The sequence below is a fragment of the Rhinatrema bivittatum genome, chromosome 8 (genome assembly GCF_901001135.1).
Source record: "Rhinatrema bivittatum chromosome 8, aRhiBiv1.1, whole genome shotgun sequence".
Taxonomy (NCBI): Eukaryota; Metazoa; Chordata; class Amphibia; order Gymnophiona; family Rhinatrematidae; genus Rhinatrema; species Rhinatrema bivittatum.
Genome location: NC_042622.1, coordinates 200,209,961 through 200,229,064, shown reverse-complemented (window position 1 = coordinate 200,229,064; position 19,104 = coordinate 200,209,961). Strand labels below are relative to the sequence as shown.

The 19,104-nt window shown below is 42.7% G+C and overlaps 1 protein-coding gene across 2 annotated transcripts in view; it reads right to left on the bottom strand.

The window, feature by feature from the left end:
• Positions 1–1,550: 1,550 nt before the first annotated feature.
• Positions 1,551–19,104, bottom strand: part of METTL16 (methyltransferase like 16) — an 89,645-nt gene continuing 72,091 nt past the window's right edge. For both annotated transcript variants that reach the window (XM_029612522.1, XM_029612523.1), the window contains exons 9-10: positions 3,148–3,321; positions 1,551–2,400 (exon numbers count right to left, since the gene is read on the bottom strand). In XM_029612522.1, coding sequence (XP_029468382.1) covers positions 1,717–2,400; positions 3,148–3,321 — 858 coding nt within the window. In that variant the 3' untranslated portion in view covers positions 1,551–1,716. The remainder of the gene's footprint in view (positions 2,401–3,147; positions 3,322–19,104) is intronic.

Sequence of the window (19,104 nt, the reverse complement as noted above, 5' to 3'; positions counted from 1 at the left end):
AAGGTTTGGAAGAGAACAGGGACAAATTTAAAAAGTGGCACAAAACATACCAATATGTTTACAGTCTCTCTCTATGGTACTGTTTCCAGCAAACTACAAATTCTGTTAACGAATGTAGTAATTTTGTACACTGAAGTAGCCCAGATGTGATCCACAAAACGTCAACAGGTTCTGCGCCATAGTCAATTTTTTTTTTTCTTTTAAAAGGTGAACTCTGGAGCTCTTTTCTCAAAACATTTTGGCTAATCATCCAGTTTTAAAATTCTAGATCAAGTCTAAAAATAATAAAATTGTTCTTCCAAACCCCCCCTGCTCCTTGAAGAAACATGGCCTCAGCTGAATGACATCACCTGCTTACTGACTGCTATGAAACCAATATGCCATCAGCTGGGTTACAGCTTTGTCCCAAAAGGGCAGCAAGATAGCTTGGTTGTACATTTCTTTACTGGGCTAGGCCGTCATCGTAAGCATATGCTTTCACAATGACTGCAACAATACACCCTTAGTTTTATCAAGTATTTATCATATTCCAAACACACTTCAATCATGAATTGTCCGCTAGCCCACTGGCCTGAATAAAGGCAGCTTCAAATGTAAGACAACCCTATAAATCAGAACCAGGAAAAAGGGATTTCTGTCTAGCTTTTCCCTATTTTCCTTTGCATATTTTCCTTTACTTTTATTTCTTTGCATTACCCTTGCCTCCACAGCCTCTCCTTCCCACCTCTACTGCTTTTCCTCTTCTCTACCATGGGCTCTTGTCAATTTCACTCCTGCAGCAGGGTAGCACTCCCCTAGCAACCCCCTTCTGAGGTGTGGTTGGCCTGGACTAGGACTTGTTCCTGCTGCTAGTCTCACCAATGCAGTGGCAGCTTCTTTACGGCCAGGCTGCTGGGGGGGGGGGGGGGGGGGAAGTTATCAAAATGATTAGTATTATATTTGGCCCTGTGTAAGCTGGAGCCTTTGGGCAGGTAGACAAGCTGCTGAGAAAAAGAAGTCTACAGGGGCTGGAGCCGATGGCTTCAGTGTGGATGGGAGCTCAGTAGGGGCTGGAGGTGTGTGGCAGACTGCCACCTTTGGCATGGGAGGGGAACCTGGAAACATTGCTATTTTAAGGAGTAGGCGTTCAACAGGCTGGCTTCTTCTGCAGGGGTGGAGGGCAGTACTGTCTTTGAGAGATGAGTTTGAAGGGCTAATGTCTTCAGTGGGGGTGGGGGGGTGTCCAGGAGCAATGCTTTCTCTGAGGATTGGAGGAGTTCAGGGGCCTGGTATCTTTGGCAGAAGGCTTTGAGAAGAGGCAGCACTTGGGCTGCAATTATACAAGAGAATTATTTTTTCACATACAAGACATAAGATGAGGGTTTTGGGTTTTTTTACATTTGGGCCAATATGATATATCCTGTAATAGCCCATGATGGTCCAGATGTAATCTTAAATCCATAACAAAGCAATGTCTGTTGTGGCAGCATTTATCATGGTATAGCTCCCTTTTCTATAAATCCAATGTGCCGATACTAATTTATACAGAGGAGAAATATACAGACATCAGCTCTGGATAGTGTTTTTGTTGTAATTTAAAATGCAATCTGTTAAGTCACAAAGTTAGTATCATGAAGAACTGTTGTAGCATTGTAAAAAGTTTGAAAAAAACAAACAAAAAGGAGTGATTAAAAGCAGATAACACACAGCAAGATACTCATAACTGAGAGATAGGGGTTAGCTGGCCACCAGCCTGAAAAGTTGGTTGCGCAAGTAGGTGCATAACTGGTTCATCAAATCTCTATCCTGACCCTCCAGCCAATGCATCTCTACCGCCACGTTGTTGTCCTCTTTTTTTGCATTTATCAAGCATTTAAACAGAAAGCGGCTGTCTTTGGCCTTCTCGCTCTGTCCTCCTCCTGTCGGTGTTTTGCTGACATTCTTAGAGGCATCTGGCTTTTCATCCCTCACATGACCTCCGCTTTCACAGCTGGGCAGTGTGCTTTCTGCATGCTGGGTCTCCATTACGTCATCTTTTGCAGCCTCTGGGCCACTTTCTTTTTTGGCTGGTGGGTCTTCTGTGAGGCTACCCTTCTCCATTGCAGGTGGCTCTTCCATCGCGCCGCTCTCATCTTTTGCTGGTGGCTCTTCTGTCATGCTGCTCTGAGCCTTGCTTGAGGGTGGGTCATCTTTGGAGTTCGCTTCGGACACTGCGGCCTCTGCTTTATCAGTGCTGGACTCTTTTGGTGGTGGCTTCTCCTTTTCTGCTGTCTGCAGGAAGTCCTCTGGGGCCCGGGGCAGCTCTCGCAAGTGCCTTCCTCGTTCCCTTTTCTTTCGCCTGATGTGAATCCATGAGTTCTCAATGGCTGTGAGAAACAAGCTCTCTTCATCTTTCCCGCAGGGAACGCGTTTATGTTGGACCTGGTTTGGAGATGGGAGAGAAAGCATGATTGCTTCATAATGTTTTGTCAAGAACCGTATTCCGATAGATTGTAGCTCAAGAGGATGGATCATATACATTTCTGCATAATCTATGTATGTATGAAAAGATAGTAGACTAATATATTAAATCTCCACCTCTGGTGATTTAGGTTCTTATTTAACTTGAGTTTTCAGTAGAATGACTTGGATAGCCTCAGCATAATGGCTCCCCCCAAAAAAGAATCAGTGGTAGAGCAAAGATGTGCAATGGAACAAAACAAAGAATCCCCAGTAACAATGCGCACAGAAAATCATCAATAGAAAGCAGAGCAGCAACTTCGGCTTCATGAAACCGTTAACAACTCATTACACTTTGATCTTAATTTCAAAATGATCTAATTTTACTGTTTAGTCACCAAACCAAAGATGATCAAGACCATTAAGGACCATTGTGTTGCTCCATAATCGAAGGCAATCCATCATTGTCTGAAACAGCAGGCGCAACGGTGATCAAGACCGAGGTGACGTACCAAAACTGCATGAGAAACAGGCACAGGGCCTGCCACAGGGCCTGGCAGACTCCAGCCAGAGCTCAGAAGCACCGAAGCCCACCTAATTACAGCATGGCTTTTCCCATACATGGACCTGAACCCAATTTCAGACTGAGGACAGTTCAAGTTTTTCATCTGGTGAGGAAAGCTGAACAAGGAGAGTAAACTACATTCAGTTTGAGAGAGGGGTCTGTACCTTCAGCTCGTTGAGTATTCTCTCTATCCAGTTTGTCACAACGGTGACGCCTTGTAACGCCTCGCAGCCCAGAGCCACGGCTTTGTGGGACAACACGTTTACGGTGCACTCCAGCACTGTGAACATGATAGGCTTGCGTGACTTCTCCAGCTTTCTCTTTTTAGATGGTGGCGACTGGACAAGGAAAGAGACATGCAAAACCAGAAAGAAAAATTAAGACAGTACAAACGACATTTTATTTAATACATAACGAAGGATCACCCTCTCATGTGGAAAAGAAAGAACATGGCTCAGATCTGGGTTGGATTTAGACGGCAGCCATTTTTAAGGTTTCCCTGGTATTGTAAAGCATTCCTGGGTGCGTATCTGACAAGACAAACACAGTGAACTGAAGGTGAACATTTCCTGGTTTTGGAAGCAGGGGAAAGCATCCAAATCGTTAGCCAAAATTTCACTATTAAGAAGAAGAAAAAGTAAACTCCTTTCCCTCCCCCCAAAAAAGAGGGTCCGCCCCCAGGAAGAGAGGTGCTGTGCAAAACATGAGACATTTAACTGACAATTATCAGAAATCTCAGCAGCACTCCCAGTCTATCAGGAGAGTACTTCCCACTGCATGTTTTACCAATCGCATTACCAGGGACAAGGGCTGGCACAGATCCCTCTGCAATGCTGACCAAAAGCAGCCAAGGACCCTCAGAGGGGTTTGGCTGGTGGTGCAATGCCTCTTTTAAGCATTCTCCGCATACCAGTATCACTTATGTGCTGCACTTCGAACAGCATGACAATCAAAAGGCACCAAATAAAGCCACCCGAGCCCTGTCACAGTTCCTTATTCTAGCCACAAGATGGACTCAAGCACAACTCAAGCACCAACCGCTTCCTCCGAAAGCTAACTCTGCTTACTGAACAATCTTTTGTTTAAAGCACTCACTTTCAACGTGCGTTAACAGGTCTAAAACATTCTCAGTCCGTACTTGCTTCAAAACCAAATATCACATCTTGGAAAAACAACTCAAGGACCACCTCCTTTCCTTTCTCCAACCCTTTCCCTCCCCCTCCACAGTGCAAACTATCAGGCCGATACGGTAAAGACACGCGGAAAATGGGCGCTCAGTGTTGCATGCCCAGCCGCCTCTCCTGGGCGCACGATACAATATTTAAATGAGAGGTTGCACTAAAAAAGGAGGCACTAGTGACAATTGTACGCCCTTAGCGCCTCCGTGGCAGCGGAAGCCCAGGAGAGGCGACTGTCAGCAGATTAGGAAAACAGACGCTCAGTTTTACGAGCGTCCCTTTTCCTAACCTGTCTGCACACTTTTTTTTTTTTTTTTTTTTAACACCTTTTGGTTCCTCTGATTTAATATCGCCATGATATTAAGTTAGAGGACGTACAGAAAAGCAGTATTTTCTGCTTTTCTGTATACTTTTTTGGACTACTCAGAAATTAACCCCTGCTCTGGATTAATTAATTTCTGAGTGCTAAAATGTGCAGACTGGGCGCACATTTTTTTTTTGGTATCTGGGGCAAATAGCTAACAGTCTCATCAACATGCATTTAGTTTCGGGGGGGGGGGGGGGGGGGGGGGAGGGCGGTTGGACGCACATTTTGGATGCACTAAACCCTTTATTTAGACACAGGGTCGAAAACGCGCATCTAACCACGGGTTAAATAGTGCACTCAGCTGAGTACATTGTATTGTATCGGCCTGATAAGAGTTTAACAAAACACATACAACTGCTATGAAAAGTTAATTGTGGATGCATGACTACATGTCATGTCGGTATATAAAAAATAATAAATAAATACATACAATTTAAAAAATGATATACAAATATTTTGCTGCTGCTCGGATTACAATATGGAGCATCTGGAATGCCTAGTGTCCACCCTGCAACAACTGCTGAGCCAGACTACATAACAAGGAGTGCCTACAATTTTAATAAATGATACTGCATACAAACCTGTGAAATACAAATAAACATGCCAGTGCTCTCAGCCAAACAGGTAATACACATGGAGCATGAATAATACAAATGGGAGGGTCTCATAGGTCTTTGCAAGCTTTCTGGGCTTGGAACTTTCAAACTGGCCGCGGTTCTGTACGTTCCACTAGAACGTAGCCCCATTTAAATACATATCTTCTACGATCTGCAGTATTCTTGGAGAAATGGGAATTGACAAAAGGTGGATGCGTGTTTTCAAGATTCTCTTTCTATTGTTCCAATGAAAAGATCTAATCTCTGCCAAAACATACACACACATCATATGAGGCAGTGGTGCTGAAACAGGTCAATGGGCCCTGTCTTCCCCAGTGAGTCAGGTTCTCAGGATATCCCTAATTAATAAGCATGAGATATATATTAAGAAACACTGGAAGCAGCAGTATCCTGATTGGCTGATCATGTGTAACACCCCCCCCCCCCCCCCAACACACACACACCTTGTTTGAGTACCACTATTATGAGGTATTTGGTACTTAACTCTTGGACTACCAAGATGTTCTCTGAACCCAAGGTACAAGCTATTATAAAAGGGCTAAGCCTGGATTAGCTGCTGCGTCAGAATTTAGATTTGGGCAAGCATTAATCACATCACATATTCATCACAAATGCTAAACTGCCTTAACTGCTGAACATGTCCAGAAGCTTGGGATTTGGGATATGAGAGTCAACCTTTTGCTGACTGATATGTTTTCCAATTTTAGTTACCGTTATCTTAAATAAAACAATCTTTAAAAAAAACAAGTAGTCACAATTCTGGATATGCATGGAGCACTTTTTCAACTTTTCATTTTTGTCTGTAACAGCACAAGGAAGGTATGAAGAACGGGCTTCTAGCAAAGTTTTTGTTTTTTTCTTAATAGTTTCTGATGGTCACTCATAACGGTCAACAATTCGTCCCCTGCAGGTACTACAGAATGTGGCAGCCAGAATATTAACAGGGACTAAAAAGAATGAACATATCACGCCAGTTTTGGCTAAATTACACTGGCTACCGATCGAATACCAAGTCAAATTCAAGGCTATGTGTATTTTGCATAAATTGATTTTCGCTGACCAGGTAGATTGGTTAAATGCAGCAATAAAATTGCATGTCCCACAGAGAAACTTGCGTTCAGCAAATAAGGGTCTCTTAACTTTACCAAATGTTCACTCGGCCCATCTGAACCAGGTGAGGGATAGAGCACCATCGTTAGCAGGCCCAGGAATTTGGAATACGCTCCCAGGAGAATTGAGGTTAGAGCCAAACCTAAAAAAGTTTAAACGAGAGCTTAAGACATGTTTTTTTAGCATAGCTTATTCGATTCAATCTTAAGTCACCTTAGACCGCCTGTAATGAATTTTAAGGTACCAGATTTGTAATTACTTTTAGTTCTTATATGAAAAGTTATTTTACAGTGCTGACTTTTAGTATTTATATGAAAAGTCTTTTTAGACTGTTGCGTCTTAGTTAATTTTAATTAGGATAGGATTCTAATGTACTATCCGAAGGATTTTATGAGATGAATCTATGTCTGATTTTAGGTATGTCATAGTTTTAATAGTTTGAGTTAAGAAATGCTGCTACTTTGTGATGTATTTTTTAGAAGTTTACAATGTATTTTAGGTACTAGGAAAATGTTATTTTAACCTGTTGTGAACAGTTTCGATGGAACCTGAGCGACGGTATAAAAAAAATTGCTAAATAAATAAATAAGTTCTGATGAATCTCAATAAGGTAAATTCCAGGGACACAGTTGGCTTTCACACAAACAGGCCGATACAGTAAAGCGTGGCCGTGGTTACCCAGTTTTTAACCCGCTTTGGACGCACGTTTTGGACGCGTAAGGCATACCCGCGATTCAGTATCGGCTTTTATGCGTCCTTACCGCTTGCCGAAAAGGACGCATATCCCTTTCCGCCCATCGCATGTATATGACATTTTAATTTTATTTATTTATTTATTTGTTGAGTTTTATATATCGTCATTCGGTAGAGCCATCATAACAGTTTACAAAAATTTAAATTTTTTTCTTAACAATTGTGCAATAAGTATAACAATGTGTATATTAAACAGATGTTAAACATTACAAGTCCAGAAAGAATCATTAAGTGGGAGGAAGAGGGTTTGAAAGTTCTGGTTGGAGGAAAGATATTATGATGTTTGTGGATAAAAGTTCGATTGTGAGTTAGGATGCTCAGAAGTATGAAGGTCAGTGTAGAATTTGCGAAACAGCAATGTTTTTAGGTTGGGCTGGGTTCTCAGATCTTTTGGTAGGGAGATCCAAAATTTAGGGGAGGCAATGGAGAAGGCTCTCTCTCTTGTTGTTGTAAGATGCGCATCTCTGATGGGGGGGATGTTTAAGCATCCTGAGTTATTTGATCGTAGGGTTCCTTTGAGGATTCTGGGGGATTATGTTTAAGGCATTCAGTCCTTGAAGATCATTGTTAAGAATTTTATGTATGATGGTCATTGATTTGTATGTGATACGTGCTTTAATTGGGAGCCAATGAAGTGAGATCAATATGGGCGTTATGTGTTCATTTGTTTTTGTTCCTGTTAGGACTCTGGCTGCTGAGTTCTGCAGTATCTGGAGCAGTTTGAGGTTTGAATAAGGTATTCCAATTAGTAAGGAGTTGCAGTAGTCGAAGGTGGAGAAAATGAGTAGTTGTAAGACCGTTCTGAAATGATCGGATTAGCTATTCCCTCCGATACAGTAACGTGCACCCAAATTATCGCCCTGTTAACCATCTTATTTACCGCGTCTTTAACCTGAATATTTACCGCCTACCCTGTCCTTGGCGTTAGTGTGGTGTTCAGTCAGCTTCGTACCGGACAGCGCCATGGACAACATGTATATACTGGCTCTGGCATTACTTTTCATTCAGTTGAGAAGCAGAATGAGAAATGCTCGATTGAGAAATGCTCGGCAGATTGGAGAGGCGAACAGGGGAGCCCAGCAGCAAGGAGAACCCATCTGACCAGAGAACCCAGCAGCAAGACCAGAGGAGGTATGTGTTCTGTTTCGGTTCAACTGTACCATCCATCTCTGGTCGTCTCTGAGGCTCCGGACATGGACGCCTCTACGGACGCCGGAGAGATGGAAGCCGCCAAGCTAGGGTTAAACTGTACGTCTCTGAGGCTCCGGACATGGACGCCTCTACAGACACCGGAGAGATGGGCATCCGCTAGGCGTCCTGAGGCTCCGGGGTCCAGCGGAGACATGGACGCCTCTACGGACACCCAAGGTCGCAGCGTCCGTTCATGGACCTTCCCGCATGTATCTGGGCATCCATGATCGGAGGCCCCGCTGCCTTGAGCGCCCGGCCGGACGTCCAAGGTCGCGGCTTGGACGTCCGGCCGGGCGCTCAAGGTAGCGGGGTCTGTAGAAAAGAACCATCCACTTACCTGGTGGAATGATATTTCAAATGACATTTGAAATGACAGGTACCAGCTCACCCTGGATACTGTATAGACGCTGCATACCGCTCTATACAGTAAAATGGATTGCGAACGCCTACCGCTTGATGCGCTTTGGATGCTGCTTGGATTTGCGTCTAATTTGAATACTGAATTGAGCGGTATGTGAACCAAAATATGCGCGCGGCAAACGAGCGAGCGCCCGGCACTGCTGCACTGTTTCTTACGCATCCTTACTGTATTGGCCCGTGTGTTAGAAGCTGATTGATCCTCTTTAACAAAAATATATTTTTTTAAACACCCACACATCAGACAACACTGACTTTTGCAAGGCACTGTATTTTATTTTATGACAATTTATTTTTGTTAAGTTTTATGATGTTTTTATAGATTGTAAATGGTAGGTTTTTATTGTAAATCATATTGAGAATTGATCAAATATAATAAAGTGAGAAAATTATAAAAATATTTTTCTGCTGGATATTTTTTCTACATCCTGAATTCAGGTTAGCTGCTTTTACACCAAGAATATCCAATTTAAATCATACAAAAAACAGAGGCATTCATGAAACTATTAAAATTAATGAACTGTACATTGGGGACATAGGAATAGACAAGTGCCAGTTGGATTTTTGTCATGAAATCCCTCCACTGTTGTATTCCTGAGGCAGAAGCTATGAGTTCCAATGCAATATTACCCAGAAGGCATTACACAGGAGTTACGAGTGCTATGAAGCCGTTCTGTCTCATAAGTTCTGCAAGGTACAAGAAGTACAAACACTGCCCTACCTCCCCCAAACTATTTTCTTTGATGCCTCATTTCATATTTAAAGAAAAAAAAAAAATCACACCCTGGTGGTCTGTGTAATCAATTTATCTCCTCCTGCCCCATCAAACTTTTCATCGGTCATTGCATCCCTTTTCCAAGGCAACGTGCCTTCCAGCACCAAGCCACAGAAAAAGACTTCCAGTCAGGAAGCAGAGCCTTTAAGTTATACATGCACGTTTCGGTCATGAAACAATTTAAATCACTCTGACCGTACAGAAACTACATGTGTAAAATGAGTAGGGGGTTATAAAAAAAAAGGTCAAAGTCATGCCTCCAACAGGACTCAATGGAATAGCCTTGGTACCTGGAACTGAAATGACATAAGCCAAGTCGGTCTCCATTTATATAAAATGGAAATAAATTGTAATGAAAACAGTCATCCACTGAGCTCGGGCTGTTTCTGGGCACACAAGGCTGCAATCAAATCTTCTAGCAAATAAAACTGAACAAATACATTTCACTCACTGAATGCCAGGGGGTCTTCCCTTATAATGGTGTACTGGAGGGGAGACAGAAAGCCTTTAAAAATCAGGAACTCGATTTTTGAATGTTCCCAATCCAAGGGAAAACAGCGCTCCTACAGAACAAAGGCAGGACTTCAATTCTCCTCTTCAATCTCCCACTTCTTATCAGGAGAGCCTGGTGTTCTTCTTTCACTTCTTTATCTGTAAGCCTTCTTACACCCATCTCCATAACATTGCTGCTGCCGCCACAACTTTGACCTTTCTGCTGCTAACCTAACCTATCTGTGCCTTTGTCTCCTGCTACATTAATAATTGCAAAGCTTGGCCTTCTGACCTTCGCAGATATCATCATCAGTCCAGGCTTTGATTCGTCTAAATGTGACTGCTGGACTCCTTACCCATCCTACAAAATACAATCAGATTCCCCTTCCCTCGGAGACCTTTACTGGTCTCTCCATCACTTTCAGGCTCCTGACCAAAATTGTGTTTCATCGTTACAATCCTCCAAGGGCTTGCTCCCGTGCACCTCACTGGGCTGGTCGTCTCCATTCCCCCCTCCCCATCTTCAACCTGCTACCTCCCCCCACCCTTATCGGTATTGATGTCAGCGCTGTCATCGTTTACCGCCAATATAAGAGAAAAGAATTTTCTCTTCTGCCTTATTGGGCTCTTGTCTTTTTCACATCTCATAGCCGAAAGCTCTCATCTCTCCACTTTTTCCCCTTGCAACTGTGCATGACAGCCTTCCACAGCATGAGCCCTACCACCAGCCTGGACTTTCATTTGCTTCCCATTTAACTTCTTTTTGGACTATTCAAGTATCATTGTGCAGACCCACAGACATGGATTCTACAGATGCCAAAATGAATATTTTTTTCAGAGTTCACTTCTAACTTTAATAATCTAATAGGTTCTAATCCTGTTTTCTTTCTGATTTCAATTTCTTTCTCAAGAAATATATACTTGATGCTTCTGAAAGCACTTTTTTTTTAAATTTTACCTTACTTTCCAAAGGAAAAGATGCCTTAAGCGATAACTATTTCTGCATGTCCCTAATAATTTCTGTGTCTGGTGTCTTAGTCACACTAAATCTTTATTCTCTTGGGTCTATTATAAGAACTTTTGGCTTTCATTTTTTTCTATAAGCAAATGATATACAATTTATAATCCCAATGGAGAAAGATCAAACAAGCATAATAGCCAGGCTGGATAGGTGTTTAAAAGCAATTAGGCACTGGATTCAAGCTAATGAGCTTAAATTAAACCCTGCCAAAACTGAGATGCTGTAGAGCACGAAGAAGGAGCCTTGAGGTCTAAGTCATCACCTGACATTGAATGGTTTTATCTTTGACCCAAAAGTTGAGGTCAGGGATTTAGGTGTTACTGACCATCTAAAACTAGCGTCCCATATTTCCAAAATATCATGCAATGCCATTTTGAAATTGCAAATGGTGATACCACATGCCCCATTTTCAGATTCTAATATATTAAAGAAAGTGGTACAGGCAATGGTAAAATCCAACCTAAATGACTGAAATGTTTTGTTTATAGGATTGCCCAAGAGGAAACTGCATAAATATGCTAGTGCTCAAGAGTTCACATTGTGCCCTACTCTGAGGTAGCCAATTTCATATTTTACCACTTACTTTTAGAATTTTAAATGGAATGGGCCATGAATGTTGGCCAAATAGTCCTTAGATCAAACCCAAGAAGGGCTTCTTTTTATTCTTTTGTTAAAAAATATAATAAAAAGCAGACTGGTTACAACCAGGTTTTGTGCATGTTTACGGGCAGCAACAAGGATCTGGAATTCGCTGCTAAGAGATTTACATCAGTCTCCATACTACTTGTTCTGGAAGAGTGTTAAAATCCGGATCTTTTCTATATGCTTTGGGAAGTGATCTAAATTATTTAGTTAATCCAGATTCTACTGTGCAGAATAGCTGTAGGTTCCAAAAGGAAGGAGACTGAACAGAAAGGGCCTTTCTGGTTTTTAGTATGATTATTTATATGATCTGTGTTGTTAAGCATTGGTATTTGTAATGTATGTTGTGCTATACATTTATCTATCTATATCTATCATGTACTTAGGAGGAAGTGGTGTCTGTCGGCAGTAGATGCATGGAAGGCTCATCTGTATACTTCTCCTAGTAGCCCCATCAGAGGATTCCATGAGTCATCTAAGTTTCAGCTTCCACAGCTCCCACACTCTTTCCAATAGAAGAGGACCAGAAGGCTCATCTGTATACTTCTTCCACTAGAGGATACCATGAGCTCTTTAGGCTTCATCTTTCACAACCCCCATCCTCTTTCCAATAGCAGAGGACTGGAAGGCTCGTCTGCGTACTCCTCCTAGCAGAAGATTCTAGAGGACACTGTGAGCCATCTAGGCTCAGAGTTTCCACAACCCCTGCACTCTTTCCAACAGCAGAGCACCTGAATGTGTATCTGTATACTTCTCTCAGAAGAGGACTCCAGAGGACAACGCTGGACACCGGCGTAGCTTCCATAGCCCTGCCCTCTTTCCAGCAGCAGAGGACCTTGAGGTTCTGCATACTTCTCCTAGAGGTCCCAGTAGAGAATTCCAGTGGGCACTCTGAGTTCTCTAGGCTTCGTCTTCCACAACCCCTGCACCCTTTCCAGAGGCAAAGCACTGGAAGGCTTATCTGTATACTTCTCCCAGAGTTCTAGCAGAGGTTTCTAGAGGCCACCGCAAGCCATCTAAGCTTCAACTTCCACAGCCCCTGCCCTATTTCCAGCAGCAGAGGACTGAAAGGAGTGCATCAAAACACCACTTCCTATCCATTTTCAAAAGATTTATTGATTTGATGCAACAGGAAATTAGTTCAAAACAAGAGTCAATAAGATGTGTAACCTGGTAGTTAGAGATTAATTGTAGTCTCTGGACGATCACTGTCAGACAAATATAAAATAAACCAATACACTGAAAGTACTTTATAGTTTAAACATCCCTACTCACTTAAATAGTATCAACAAACTTAAAATGCAGACAGTAATGTGAGAGAGAAGCTATCCAGTCTTCTGGCACTGAGTGCCACATGAATGATCTTCTATCAGTTGGTGAGAGGTTATATACGTGCACTTGGTGCAAAGAGCTCCTAGACCTTGCAGGACGAGTCTCATCTTCGGAAGTTAGAGTGTCAGGGGTCTGGCCTGGGGGGAGGGGGAGGGAATAAAGGTTGTACTAGGGCTGTAGAGGTTGGCGGGGTCTGTGCTGGGACTGAAGAGGGACATTTTCATGAATAGCTGTGTTTGCTGCTGGGAACAGGTGTGATGTGATACTACTTATATAAATTCTCCACAGAGTGACCCAAAAATGATCCCACAAACCAAACACTCTGATAACTTTATCTGCACCCACTATCAAAAATGTAAAAATGAATATAAAGGCAAGGCATATATATATATGGCTACCTTATAACATCTTTCTTTAAGGTGCCTAATTATAATGATCAACACCCCACCATAGCCTTTTAAGGAATTTTTTTATGCACATAAAACTTAGGTGACAGCGCTGCAGCAATTATCCGACATGGCCGTGTTTCGAACGAACTTTCTTCTTCAAGGATGATTTCTTTAGCAGAATGCTGCTACGCTTGAGCAGAATTGTTCAAACATTATGGTGTGAGGTTAGATTATGCTGCGCCTGGAGCAGGCTGGGGCTGGGAAAGATGGCAATTCAAAGGAGTCTCTGAAGAACTTCCAGGGAAATCAGCTAGTTCTTTAGATTTATGTTCATTTGTAAACAACCTTGTTCAGCTCTGAACTGGAACGCAGTATAAAAAATGTGAAGTTAAATTAAAACCCACATTTTTCTTAAACCCTGGCTCTCCCTGATCCTAAGCTTTTTATTTTAACCATGTTTACTGTAAAACGTCTCTCCTGAAGCCTCTGTATTTCTTGAGTAGGTTGTAAGCTGCATAAAACAAGGGCTCTCTCTGTCTATCTGAACAGTGCTGGATATATCTAGTTACACTACAGAAATAAGTAGTGCAGGGGGGCCAGGGAGCCCCTCCCTGGGCTGCAGAAAAGTCAGCGTAGTTTGGAGATCCCTCCTTTCTACTCATTCTCCAGATTAAGAATTTCATTCTGCAGTTTTCCCCTTTGTTTGCAATTGAAAATTATTTCAGCAGAGGTCACTGTATATTCAAACCCCATCATGCTGCAGCAGTAAAATTCGGAAGGCCAGCGTCATGCTACGTTAACATGGACTGTGCGAACGGACTTGAGAGATGAAAAAATTACTGTTTACGCTTTTTAAGCTTATAGAGAAGAGGGGGGCTTTTCAGAATAAAAAGCAGAAGCTGCTGTAGAAACCTACAAGCATTTCACTAAAGAGCACAGTAGAATATTTCCAACAATGGCTTCTTCTCTAAGTATATGCTCCTCAAGCTACCCTGGCTGTAGGTCTCCACGAGGTGAGCCCTTCTGATGGATATCGGAAAGAAAAAAAGCATAACCTCAGGGAAAATATGCTGATCTGCATAGGCTTCAAGTGCTCCAGTGCTAAGAAACAGTTGCTGGGTTACCAGGAATCAGAAATGCTCGATTCTCTTGCGTGTAAGCTAAGTGCATTTAATGGAACACTTGGGAATGTATTGTTAATGTCTTGATGACTTCTCCACTCATGCAAGACATTTTTAAACCTCCAGTAAACAGCATTTTTTTTTTTTTTTTAAATAGGAGACATTTTTACAAGTTGCATGGCCCAAAGGTGAATATACATAACTAAACTAGTTTATCATGGATTTGGCTGGAATACATGGATTTTCACCAAGGGAAATACTTCTTGTGTACTCTATTTTTGGCTAAGCTCCATCTAACTAGAGGCCTTCAGATGCCTCTAACTCTGTCTTGTGGGTTACAATACTCCTCACTGCAGTCTTTATCCTGTTGGCAACTAGCCCAATATGCAGCTATGCCTCACAGTGCTCTAACAGGCTGGTTCTGTTCCTCTCATTTCCTCCCCCTGCTTAAGAAGCTACCCATCAGACTCCAGCATTATCCTGATTCCTGGGAAGTTTACCCTGAATGACATCACTTATATAAACATCTCTGGAAGAGGAAATCCTCAGCAATGTGGCCCAAGACACCAGCCTTCCTTCCTGTGTATGAACCTCACAGGTATAATACATAGCAGCTTTTAGAGGGGGCTTAGCAATTTCCCCGGTTTTTTCAGCTTTCAGCGCAACTGGGAACCAAGGCTGGGATCTGACGTCATGACTCTTCATTCACATCTATCCAGCAATTTTTCTTCTTATTTTACATGTTCTCCCTCCCCTCCTAATTTACTTGTTCCAGTCACTGCAGAACTGATTCTCAGATTGAGCAGGAGTCACACACCAGGGCTCCCTCAGTAATCCTGTTATTGTGGGTCCCAAATCCAGACACTAGGTGTCACCATTGCACAATGACTGGGTCACCCTCTCTTCAGGGACTATGAGTGCTGCCTCTCCAGCATTCCCATATGACCCAGGGCAGGGAAGATCAGGTCCTCTGCTCGGCAGTACACATTACTTGCCACTGAGCCAGCCCAGACAATGGCAACAAAACACACAAAATGAACGTAACGATCCAATACATAAAAGCGTCCTCAGCACAAATCTTTACAAAACTGGGCCGATTAACTTCAGCAGCAAGTTACAGGCTTTGCTCAACAAAGTGACTAAACAAATCCATGAGAGGAAGACAGTAAGGTGCAGCTGCCCATGCCATTGTGCTAACATACTGTTTTATTTACTGAGTGTACTGTAACTTGTTTCTCTTGCTCAGTTTAAGGAGGGAAAACGATTTTTTGTTTCTAAACAGACCAAAGGCACTTTAAAGTCATGATGCACTGCAACAAACAAGGGAAAAAATCTTCAGTATATCTGGGGGTGCTGCATACTTCCCCAATCAGGTTTCTGTTTTTAGGGTTTTCAGTCCATGTTTTGCATCCATTTCTAGCAGATTAAACCTGAGCCAGTGTGTCTTGCTTTCCTGCCTCTCACTCTCCTCAGATCTGAAGCCCCCTCCTTTATCACCATTTCTGGTTCTGGCCTCTACCTCTATCTTTCCTTTTCCTCACACTCCTGGGGCCAAATGCTGCCACCACTGTCTGTCGATACCTCCCATCACTGTTGTTTTGTTACATTTGGGTTTCTGCACCTCTCTTCTCTTTTACCTTGCTCTCTGCAGGTCAGTTATTCCTGCTGGTTCAGAAAGTTGCTGCCCACCTCATCTTTTCTCTTTCAGGTGATATGCACGAGCTCCTCTCTTTTGTGGCCTTCCCGGGCTCCCTCTTACCCTCCCCTGTATTCATCCTCTCTGCATAGCATTTTTTTTTTCCATTTTCTCCAACTGCTTCTGATACCTGGAGCAATTTTTCTTTAGATATCCAATCTGCTCCCTCTTTCCAGTGCTTTAGAATAATTCATAAAGCTCACTTGTTCCCACCAGAAAATGTTTCATGCTAGTAGATTTTAGATTAAAGAAACTTTATTGGTACGACAATTCAACCTTTCTATTCGATCCTTTTAAAATTGTCCATCTTTCTCAGTTCTGTGCCCTTGGTTTCATTCTCCTAAACCGCACTATGGGCCGTAGTCCCCAGCTTCAACAGCAGAGATTTTTATAAGAAGTGAATTGGAAAAACAAAACCATTCGAATAAGATGTCATTTTTATATCTTGTAAAGTATGAGTTATTTCTTCTGGGCTACTTATACACCACAGTAACCTTTAATTGGGTTTTCCAGAGACTGTCAGATGCACTTTAATAGTCATTTTGCTTCAGTTTAGCATTAGTTAACGGATACTAATTATGCACAAGTGTTGGGGGATCAAGTCCCATTTGGCACACAGCGCAGAGCACATGGTTTCCTCCAGTTCATGATGCCAGCAGGCTGGGATGATGTACAAAGTGAAAGCAGAATGCACGGGGTTTCTGCTGGCAGGACGACGATGTTAAGGTAGTCAACCTTACGAAAAAGGGTGTGCAGGACACAATATGGGAAGGAGGACACCACTGTCCTCAGCTCCCATTCCAAGATATGAAGACATGCCTTCGACATTGCTAGCAGTGAATCTGCTCATACTTTTAAAGGAGAGGAGTGAAAAATGCTCAGCACTGTAAAGCCAATATCACCTCCTCAGCTTATGCTTTTAATATTTATAGCATCAATTTATTATTTGATGTATGGTAAGGATAAACAAATCTGTTTTGATACATTTCCTGAGAATTAATATGGTCTTTTTTTTTTTTTTTTTTTTTTAACAGTAGCGCTGCCTATTCTTTGTAAAATTAAGATTTGCAGTGCGGGAGACTGAGGGAAGAACATTATTTGCTTCACTGGGAGCAATTTATTTATTTATTTATTTTTGTAATGGCCACAGCAAGGCTTCCAAAAATAAAAATTCTCCATTCCAGTATCCAAAGAAACGGGGAGCAGGTGGCCATGGTATGTTTCAATCCCACCTTTTCCTCTTCTTTGTAAGCAGCATAAGACTACACACAGACCATTAAAAAAAAAAAAAAGGGAAAGGGCGTAAACCTTTTTTAAAGTCATAAATAGATTTTCCAAGAATGTGCAGGAAACAAAATATCGTTAAAAATGGACGTTATTAATTCATAGAGGCAGCTGTGGTTTCATTTCTGATGGTGCCTGGGTCATAGACAGAAGCAGCCTGGTAGCAGCACATTGTGCACTACCACGTGGAAGGTCCCTGAGTCAGGTTTTCCAATTCCTGGATCAGCCAAGGCTGGAGTTGCTGTGCAGGAAGGGATCACAGCCCCCAGGGGGATGAAGTCACAGTTATTGCTCAAGGGTGACACCAGATGGCTGGATTCAGGGCCTACGACGACAGCATTCCAGAGGGAGCCCTGGTGCACTGCCCCCAGTCAAGGACAGTCACTGCAATAACCAGACTAGGCACATGGGGGTGGAGGATTAAAAATAGGGTAAAAATTCCCAGCTTGTTAAAAGTGAAGGCTCATGGCGCCAGAGCTGGGGAGGCTGCAGCTTAATTGGTGGTCAACTTCAGAAATCTTCACAACCCCACCTCGAACTTTGGCTGCTGCTCTTTGGCCGGGTACAGGGGAGGTTGCAGTACACCTGCATACTTCTCCCAGCTGCTTTGTGAAGTTCAGAAGACACCACAACTCACTTGGGCTTCCAACAGCCGGCCAGCTGGTAGGTGCCATAACATTACTTCAGGTTAGTAGATTTTTCACTCTATTTCCTAATGCTCCACTACATCTATTCTTCCTGATGCTAATCCTCCCCAACCCTAATCCCTGCTGCAAACCACTACTAACATCAAGTCTACTGACCCCATTCTCTACCTCACCTGCCATTCTGTTTTCTGCCCAGTCTACTGTTCTTTTCTTCCTCTCCTCCAGCCATCTCCACTCTCCTTGAGAGCATCTCATACCCATCACTTCTGTCACACCTCTATCTCTCTTCTATGTATTCTCTTGCTTCTCCTCCTTTCAGTTGGCAATATCAATCCCAATCCTGGCCATGCAAGATAACTTTCACCCCATATGTGCACATCAATCTGTTACCTCTCCAATTTCTTCCCTATCTCCCCTTCCTCATGTTCTCTGTGGATTACCCACTCTATTTCCAACTAGCTTGCCTACATTCATGACCTCTCTCTCTCTCATACATCTTTGGGCCTTGATCAAGATTTGGCTTTCCCATGAGGACTCTGCTTCAGCTGCTGCTCTCTATAATGGAAGTTATCTTTTCTCCTGTATACCTCTCACACAGTAGGTTGCATTGGTGGTGTCCCCCCCTCTTGAAGGATTCAACTCCTTTCTTCCAAATCAATCCCACTCCTTGAGGCCCACTCCATTCACCCAAACTACCTCTCTAAGTAGCTGCCATTGATCAACTCACTAATACATACCCCTCCCTCCTTTCTCACAGACCCTTGGCTTTCCTTCTTCCTTGAATTATCTTCCCCTTCTCTTATTCTTGGGGACTATCATCCATGCCAATGACCCCTCTGATGCTTATGCTTCAAAACTCATAGCCTTAACCTTTCACCTTAAACTTTGCTCTATAACCCCTATTCACCCTCATGTTCACTGCCTTGACCTAGTCCTTTCTTCCAACTGCTCACTTTCCCATCTCCGTTTTTTCCCTCTCAGTCCATCATCTGATTACTTTTACACTAACCCACCCTCCCCCACAGCCTCATCCAGTCACCATCCATATCATTAGGAATCTCCAAGCTACTGAACTTTGTATCCTCTCCA